Below are 9,814 nucleotides of genomic sequence, written 5' to 3' on the forward strand. Positions count from 1 at the left end.
AGAAAGAATACGAGAACGACTATGCTTAAAAGAAAAGTTGAAAAGAGAGAATGTAATATATGGGATGTTATCTTTATTAATTTGCTTAAAGATACCTGATCCTTATCGAGAGAGTAAAGTAGTAGAGTCCATATCTAAGCATATATTGTGCAAACTGCAAACAGTAACAAGTAGTAGTAGTAGTTAAAATATGTATAGGACATAAAGATACAGTGGATCATCAGAAAATTTCTGAGAGTAAAGGATCTCTACACCGTATGAATTATGAAACATTTTAGTTTACAAAGAGGAGCTGTTCCAAACTCTCCCTCTATCGGACGGAGAACGGAAGTGAAGTCGCAGGAGTTTCATTTTTATGCTCAAATCCAATCATATTTATTTGAGTTCCCAAGTTATTAATTGCAATGGCTATTAACTATACATCAATATGAGCCTCACAAATCGTATCTGAGGATGGAACCTCGGTCTTTCTCCTCTTGTGCTCTGTGGTACTTCCTCCTCTGTTATTTATTTCCTGCACATATTGAAATATTCACATGGTAATGCCAGGTGAGAACCCAATAGCAGCAGTTCATTAATGAAGGGAACAGTAAATACTATGCGTTATGTCCTCTATACAAAAATCATTGCTCAAAGTCTCAAACCCAACTAAAATGGTCCAAAGCAAATATTCCTATCATATACACCTAACTTTAGAAGAAATGAAGATTCTAAGAAAATTGTGCAACCTCACTTCGTTATCCCTTTGTCTTATTTCATTCAAGGTAAAAAGTAAGTAATGCACAAATTTGTAGTGAGTTTTTCCCCAACCAACAAATTTCAAAAATTTAATTCATCATCGCTAATTCGCTATATTCTGTCCAACTTTCTTGTTTTTCATTTCACGCATGGGAGTGAGAGTGACTAATTCTAGTAGTTCAAAGTATACGTGAAAACTATCATGCTTACAATTACTCCAAAGAAATTAAAATCTATATAATGATAATAGGAAACATACCAAGGAAGTTTAAAAGTATCTTTCCACCATCCGTGTTTCGAACCATTTGAAACAATTTTATCCAACCGTACAATGACCTGGGAAAATGTTGGCCTGACAACAGGTTCTCGATCCCAACATTCCTCAATCAACCTGCAACACCATGATAGTAAGACAAGACACCTTTACAATTAAAATGAAGATCTACCTTTTATTTACTTGAAAATTCACTCACTCTTTCAAATCCGGAGGATAATGTTTTGCTTTGACCTTGAATGGTGGTCTATTCCCTTCTAGGCACATCATTCTCAAGGCCTCATCCGCAGAGTGGTGATGGAAGGGCTGTACACCCTCAATCATCTGGGTCCATAGAAGGAATAATACAAAAGGAATTGGTATTCATTAAATTAGAACTGTATCAGGAATATTAAGGGACTACCAAATTAAGAACTCAGGAATCCTAAGGAACAACATCCCCTTAAATAGGACTATAAGGGAGACAAATGAACGTTATGAATAGATGTGAAGACAATCTTTTTTGTCAAACTCATCCCTTCCCCAACATATACCACCAATGCATAACTACTCAGTATGAACTCATGACTTTGGTTTTCATGTCAGTTGTTGATGGTGTGCTTGTCACTAGACAAAATCTCTAGCTAATGAGTAATGACCACTGAACAGCCCATAATTTTTCCACTTACGTGCATCAATTAAGTGCCAGGATCCAATTACACTCACATCCAGATGGCTTTCGCAAAGCCGGATGGTGTCCCAATTCTCAAAGCTCAAAAAACAAGAATCTCGAGAAAATCACCTTCAACATTGGCAAATCTAGTAATATAACAATTAATATATCAAAATTTTAATAGTTGGTACCTCATATAAGATGAGACCAAAAGAATATGCGTCCACGCTTCTGTCAAATACTTCATCTTTGTAAATCTCTGGAGCCAAGTACACGCCTACAATTGTTGAACCACAAGAAAAGATATATATAGATTAGCAACTCCAGTGTTCAGTAGCAGTAGTAGCATTACAAATACATTTTTCATATCTAATTTTTTTTTCTTTCTATAATTTGCAAACAATTGGATTTTCCCAAACAACATTGCACAAAGCGCCTACTATGTCAGTTACAAATGCCTCCAAATACTAATCAACTTTTAAATAGCTGTTACAAATTCAAACACTCTTAATGCATGAATGGACAACAGAAGAATGAAAACTTCCGATCAATTTGGAAGGATATGAAACCAGAGTTAAAAGATTTTGGCACTTAAAACTTACTTAAAAGGTCAATGTTGGAGACAGGCTCTGCCAGCTTTGCTTTATCAGGTGAGATATGCGATAATCTCACATTTCCAAACCCAGCTATCTTTAGTTGACCTCCATTATCCAGCAAAATATTTCTGGCACCTTACCAAAATTTCATATATTAAAGGAACAGTAATCCCAATGAGAAAATTTTAAATTAAAATGCACTTCTAAATTGTAAATAGACACCAAATTGTTTTAAATGGTCTTACTTTGGCTTTAAATCACAGTGGAGAACTGGTTCTGGTTTGCATTCATGAAGATAGTTCATTCCCCTGCTAACAATAAATTATCAAATATCTTATATAAATAACCCGGAAGAATGTTGCATAAATCTATAATCATTGAATGCATTGTAAAGACTTGTTCTGAAAGATTTCATGCAGCATAGAGTTCCTTAAAATGGTACTTGCCTAGCAATATCAAGAGAAAACCGTAGAACTTTTGATAGGGAAAGCCGGCCTTTCTTCTGAATATAGCTTGCAAGGTCACCCTGAAAATTAACATAGGTACGAGCACTGTATAGTAAGTTGGATATATGTCATCTGATGGAGATGTATTAATTCTCATGCTCCTTCTTGTTTGATACCTGCACCTTCTCTCTCCCCTTTCTCATCAAGAACACCTCTGGAAAAGAGAGAGATGAAAGAAGGGTAAGCTTACCTTAGCATGGTACTCTCTCACAATCATCATTGGTACATTTTGAGTGACAGCTCCAACAAATTGGACCACATTAGGATGCCGTACCCTTTCTAATAACGTGAGCTCGTGCTTGAAGGCATTTCTGAGTGAATTATAGAAATAATAAAAATTCAGTGCCAAGGTTAAGCAATTAAAACTATAGAAACAAAGAGCAATTTAAGTCATCAACTTGACTGGAAATCAAAAAGAAAAGTAGTAGTAAAAAATGCAGATAAACAAAATCATAGCCAAGTAGGATAAGCATAGAATGGTCCAGTTGAATCATGAGTCACAAGAAGCATATCACACACATAGACAAACAAATATGGAATATTGCTGAGATGTGTATACATACATGCTATCAGGATCTGAATAACTGTCCTTATCTAGTATCTTCACTGCAACCTTTGTGCCATTCCATTTAGCTACTTGATATACCCCCTACAAAGAGATCGATGAAAGATGAGTGATGAACTACTCAAGCTTATAAATTTAATATATAGTCATATATTGATATTTAGCTTGATCATGCAAGATGTTTGTAGATCCAGTGAACTCAGTTTCAACAAGTATTGGACAACTTCATACATAAGAAAAAGCATTAAATTGGGGAAAATAACACTATACGTTAGACGCCACCTGTATTCGTATGAAGCAAATCCAAACAACAAAAATTAACAGGTCAAATGAAAATTAAGGCGATAAATATCAAACAATCATGCTATATGTATATAAAAATTAACCATTAAATCAATCACGTATAAAATACATATTAAAAATGTATAAAACAATTTATGTATTTATACACAGCATTTTTAATACGAATTTTATCTCAGTTTTTTTTATTTACCTTCTAACTAATTATACTAAATAATTATACGGATGTTTCTACAAAAAAATTGAATCAAATTTCTACTTATGAATATAGTATGAAAAAAAAATGCTATATTTTGCCAGATTGAGACAGTTGTTTCTTTCACATCCATTTTATTAAAAATTGAACTTCTCGAAGTCAAAGTTTATTCTAAGAAATATTGAAGAAAGAAAGAGCATACCTTTGAAATTCCATCACTCTTCCGAACCTGGAGTTCTAAGGGATTGAGTTCATATTCTGGAACCTCACGAGGATTTGTAACAGTCATTGGAGTTTTCCTGGTTTTCTAACACAACAAAGATTATTCAATAAGTCTCCAAATTCGATGCAATAATTCACTTCGACCTTATTTTGCAGATACATGATATCAGTAAAACAAAGGGTATAATACCGGCACTTTTGCTCCACGGGCCTTCAGCATATAATAAACTTCTGTATTTCCATAATATTTGGCGTCAGCCGCTGCCTGCAAATCAACTCATACATTACACCTTAAATTTTTCCTCTAAAAAAAATGTTGCCGAAAATCTAATTTCTAATTTTCAGCATAATAAACGGACTCTGAGGCTCTGACATCGTGATTGATTTCAGATAGTACTATATTATTAAATTCTGGACATATTCAGATTAACTTATTTTAAATTATATAAAAACCTAAAGATAAATATAAATAAATAAATAAAATTATTATCCGACATTATATATTAGAAAAATGTAAATGTAAATAATTGAGCAGAGAGAAAAACAATAACAAAATTCGGAGGAAAAAAAAAAGTGCCACCAATAATAATTGCATAAGATCGCGAGTCAGAAGAGAGTGAGAATCTATCTAGTCAACTTTCTATAATCGGAAAAAGAAGATGGAAAGAAGAGAGTGAGTGTAGGAAATTACCGTGCTGCCCCAGCGATCCCGAGCGTCGATGTTAGCCTTGCGGCTGAGAAGGAGAGCGCAGACCTCAACGTGGCCCTCACAAGCGGCGATGTGAAGCGCAGTGCGTCCATCGAGATCGATGCTATTTACATCGATGCCATCGTTGAGGAGGTCCTCAACGCCCTTAACGTCACCTCTGCACGCCATGAACAGAAGCTGCATGGTGGAATCGAGGTTGTCCGGAACCGTGAGCTCTTGGTCGTCCTCCCCGTCCCTCGGCGTCACCGGACTTCGCCGGATCGGGTCGAGCGACGACTGCCTCCCGAAGCTGAACCTGAGATTGTTCCGGCGAGGGTCCAGCGACGCCTGTCTCGTGAACTGGCGGCTCATGTTCCGACGAAGCGAACCCGACGAAAATTGCCGCGATATGCCGCGCTTCAGCTGCGCGGCAATGCTCTCCATCGCGATTGACCGTCCGTCTGTCCGTTCCTTCGTTGTCTCCGGTCGATCGAACGGTTCAGATCGAAGAATCTCTCAGCCAATCAACAAATCAATCGCAGATAATAATCTCCGATTCTCTACTCTCTCTCTCTCTACATGCTTGGACTTAAAAGAGAAAATGAATGAACGAATGAATGTAACAACAATAACAACATAACAAAACCAATCTTATTCAATTCAACATTCAATGGAGTAAGGTTTTTTTAGCTGATTTAGTTGTTTATTTATTTTTTTTTATTAAAAAAGAAAGGAAAATGTTTGCGTGAGTTTGCTAATTTGGGAGGGTGAAGTTAATGAAGAAGAAGAAGAACGAATAAAAAAATAAGTAATTGAAATTCTTTTGCTTTTTTTTTTTTAAATTATATTTTGGGGCGAATGATGATTAGTTCGGCATAATGGAAAGGATGAGTTCTAATAATAATGGTGGTGACTAGAAGACACACTAGATAAAATATGCATTATCATGAGAAACGAGTATAACAACACATGTCATCTCTTTTTGCGTATCAATTACTACTTTTATTATTCTTCTTGTTATTTTTTCTAAGTAATGAGATTTTTCATTTTTAGGGATTTTTTGTTATTTTGTGCGATTGACTTTGTCAAAGGGACCCACCCAGAAACAGAAAGGACAATGGAACGACCTGTATTTCCAGGCGTTACCGTGAAAAATGGCGAGACTGTCTCAATTTTTCTGACTCTCAATTTTTTTAACGCTGTCTTGAGGTGTCACCTGATGATTTATCATTTATTTAACTATCGGAGTGCCTAATTTTACCTTTTTTTTGCAACTATTTGGAGAAGCTGACACCTGACAGGAAGGTGCAATAACGTTTTCAGTGTTCTCTATGAATAAAAGGACAATTATACGGGTCTTTTTTTTTTGTATTTAATTTTTGTTTAATTTATTTTTTATAATAATTTTTAATATATGGATATAATTATATATAATCTTAGACCATTTCTCACGTTATTTATGATCCATAAGTGTTAAATCCATAAATAAAGGTGCCACACGCAATGGATTCATTATATCATTGTACCTTAATTAGATCAGTCGGACATTTTAGTTAACACCTTACTATCACTACACAGTAATAAACTGTTGTGTAAATTGAATAATCATAATAAATAGTGGATTTTCTATCAAAGTATCGATCAGCATATTTAAAAGTTGGTCTCATTATTTTAACTTTTATTCGTTCGTACTAACAACTTTTTATAATTTCCATCCAATAAAAAAACCAAAACAAACACAGTTGATTAAGAACATGGTGATATTTTGATAAGGAATTTAGGATAGCAAAGGTACTCGGTCAAATGGATTTTATTTGTCATTACAGTTTTGGATCCCATCAAGCCAGTGAATTAGTTTTTTTTTTTTTTTTTGTGACTAAACAGAAAAGAAAGAAAGAAATAGAGATAAAATTAAATTAGTTGGCTAGGTTCATATCTAAATTTATTAGATGTTAAAGTTTACTCTATAGTTGACTTTAATTTGAATGAATATTTGCATCAGAAACAGTTGCTTTAGTCATACAATCTGCAACACTATTTACATTTCTTTAAATTAAAAGAATAGAGACTCTCCAATTCCAATTCACAACCTCCTGTATATACTTTGCCAAATCCTATTCCGGAATATCCTTACCAAGCATTCTTCGGTGTACCAAGAAAAGAGCTTCTAAACAGTCTGTTTCATAAATAACCTCACGAAATTTATTATCCCAAGCAAGAAGTAAACCTCTCCAAATTACATACAATTCAGCAAAAAGAACACTCCACACTTCGACTTTTCCAGTGCAACCTTTCAACCAATATCCATCAGAATTGCGAATGATACAACCAAAACTAACATAGTCAAAAGGAGCAAAACAGCTAGCATCACAATTCAGTTTAACAGAATGAACTGGAGGTGGAACCCAATGCAAACAGAGCGAAGGAGGAGACAAAGATTGATGCATAGCAAAAATAGTGTGGAACTCCCTTACTGAACTACGAATCAAACTCACCACTTTACTAGCACTCCAAGAGTCATCTATATTAAATAAGTCATGATTCCTACTTCTCCAAATCCACCAGATGGTCGAAAAGAAAAGAAAAACATCTCCACTCCTTACACCTCTGTAGATCCAATCACGTAAATCCGAGTTATCTGAATACATGCCTAAAAGGTTCCAGACCTCCTTGGCACTAGGGCACTCCCGAAGACAATGAAGAATGAATTCAGAACCATTCTGACACTAATGACAGGTGCTAGATAAAGCTAAGCCACAACACAAACGAAACTCTGTCGTAGGAATAGTATTATGAAAACTGATCCAAATCAAGAACTTGTACTTCTTAGGAATATACAGTCGTCATACCCACAACCAATTATCATGCTCATTCCAGTCAAATTTTCTTTTGGCTAGCCAACTGTACTCACTCCTAACTGAGTAGAGTCTAGAAGATGCAATACCCCACGACCAACCTGAACTCTCTCCAGCATTCAAATTCGGATTATAAGCATTCAAACGCTGTTTGACGTCTTCTGGAATGTTAGAGAAAACATCATGGAGATTCCATTGACAATCTTTCCAAACGTCTCTAATAGTTAAATAAGAGTCAGATATATGTATAAAAGGGAGATCTTGAGCAATTGGACCCTCATTACTCCAATTGTGAAACCAAAAAGATTGATCAAGTGACCCAACACACCAAGAGAAGGCATCCTTAAGAGCATCAAAAGCCTTTGAGATAATCTTCCAAATATGAGAAGCGTTGCAAGGGACATGGTAATCTAAAACTCCCTCATTTCTCAAATACTTCGCCCTCAATAGAGTAACCCAAGGCTTGTCCTGACAATGAAAAAAGTTGCCAAACCAATTTATTACACAGGATCTCTAACACCCAGGCCACCAATTTTTTTTGGAGTGATCACGGTCTTTCAATTAATAAGAGAAAGTCCTCTGCCATCAACTTGACCCTTCCAAAAGAACTGTCTCATCATAGAAGACAATTTATCGCAAACCCAATTTAGAAAGAAAGATACATGCATATGATAGATAAGAATGGATACTGCAACAGAAATTCATTTATGAAAAAAATTTGATACTTTAATTTTAATTTAAAATTAATCCCCATTGTATACATTGTATGGAACATGTATTGGCTCCCTATTCTTCTCTTTTTTTAAATTATGCATTAATGCATGATGTTTATGTATCAGATTTTTTTATATATGTTTGTGTTTATGGATAGGGACGAATTTATAAATGAGAAAATCTATGAAGTCAACGTTTTTATTAAAATTTGGTAAGTACTTAACCATTAAAAGAAAAGTGAATAATCTCACACTATTAAAAATATTAGTAATGGCTAACTGATGGTTACAAATCATAAAATCTGTTGGCCCCCTATCACTCCTCGAATCCCGCTAGGGAACCAATGAAATAAGTATACAATGTGTACAATGAGCTGATTCTTTGGCCCAATAAAAAGAAGTAACCATCCGTTATCGTACAGGTTTGAACATCCAGAGTAAAATACTACTAACCTATCAAACACAATACACCCATACTATCCGAAATAATCATCCGGATACCAGGGATAATAAACATCTAATATCCTATTGAATCGCTTTAAATAAACATCCGATATTTTAATTTTAATTTGAAATTAACCCTGTTGTATGCATTGTACGGAACATGTATGGCTCCCTATACTTCCTCTTTTAAAAATTATGCATTAATGCATGATGTTTATGTATAAGATTTTTTATATATGTTTGTGTCTATGAATAGGGATGAATTTATAAATGAGAAAGTCTATGAAATCAGTATTTTTATTAAAATTTGGTAAGTACTTAACCATCAAAAGAAAAGTGAATAATTTCATACCATTAGATGTAATCTCACACTATTAAAAACATTAGTAATGGCTAACTGATGGCTACAAATTATAAAATCTGTTGGCCCCTTAGCACTCCTTTTTTTTTTTTTAAAGAATCCCGCTAGGGAGCCAATGGAATAAGTATACAATGTGTACAATGGGCTGATTCTTTGGCCCAATAAAAAGAAGTAACCATCCGTTATCGTACAGGTTCGAACATCCAAGATAAAATACTACTAACTTATCAAACACAATACACCCATACTATCCGAAATAACCATCCGAATACCAGGGATAATAAACATCTGATATCCTATTGAATCGCTTTAAATAAACATTCGATACTTTAATTTTAATTTGAAATTAACCCCGTTGTATGCATTGTACGCAACATATATAGCTCCCTATACTTTCTCTTTTTAAAATTATGCATTAATGTATGATGTTTATATATCAGATTATTTTTATATATGTTTGTGTCTATGGATAGGGACGAATTCATAAATGAAAAAGTCTATCAAGTAAGCATTTTTATTAAAATTTGGTAAGTATTTAATCATCAAAAGAAAAGTAAATAATCTCACACTATTAAAAATATTAGTAATGACTAACTGATGACTACAAATCATAAAATCTATTGACCCCTAACACCCCCTCATTTTTCATACATTTAGGAAAGAATAATAGCTCCTCGTTATTCTCTATAAATAACTCATTCGAT

The 9,814-nt window shown here is 34.4% G+C and overlaps 1 protein-coding gene across 1 annotated transcript; it reads right to left on the minus strand.

Moving 5' to 3' along the window:
- Nucleotides 1-219: 219 nt before the first annotated feature.
- On the minus strand, nt 220-5,772 carry LOC107631736 (integrin-linked protein kinase 1). Its single transcript, XM_016335275.3, has 12 exons — nt 4,741-5,772; nt 4,240-4,314; nt 4,030-4,134; nt 3,330-3,415; nt 2,957-3,077; nt 2,707-2,786; nt 2,506-2,568; nt 2,267-2,388; nt 1,856-1,941; nt 1,212-1,336; nt 998-1,129; nt 220-514 (listed from the first exon to the last, which is right to left on the minus strand). Exons 1-12 carry the CDS (start codon nt 5,179-5,181, stop codon nt 508-510), a joined length of 1,443 nt encoding a protein of 480 aa, XP_016190761.1. The 5' UTR covers nt 5,182-5,772; the 3' UTR covers nt 220-507.
- Between the last annotated feature and the right edge of the window lie 4,042 nt (nt 5,773-9,814).

The sequence above is a fragment of the Arachis ipaensis genome, chromosome B3 (assembly GCF_059453495.1).
Source record: "Arachis ipaensis isolate K30076 ecotype BB chromosome B3, ASM5945349v1, whole genome shotgun sequence".
NCBI lineage: Eukaryota > Viridiplantae > Streptophyta > Magnoliopsida > Fabales > Fabaceae > Arachis > Arachis ipaensis.

Coding starts and splice junctions, on each gene's coding strand:
- LOC107631736 (XM_016335275.3), bottom strand. CDS start 5,181: ATGGAGAGCATTGCCGCGCAGCTGAAGCGCGGCATATCGCGGCAATTT. Junction 3,078..3,329: donor TATTCAGATCCTGATAGCAT/GTATGTATACAC, acceptor TAATTCACTCAG/AAATGCCTTCAAGCACGAGC. Junction 1,337..1,855: donor TTGGTCTCATCTTATATGAG/GTACCAACTATT, acceptor CTATGGACCCAG/ATGATTGAGGGTGTACAGCC.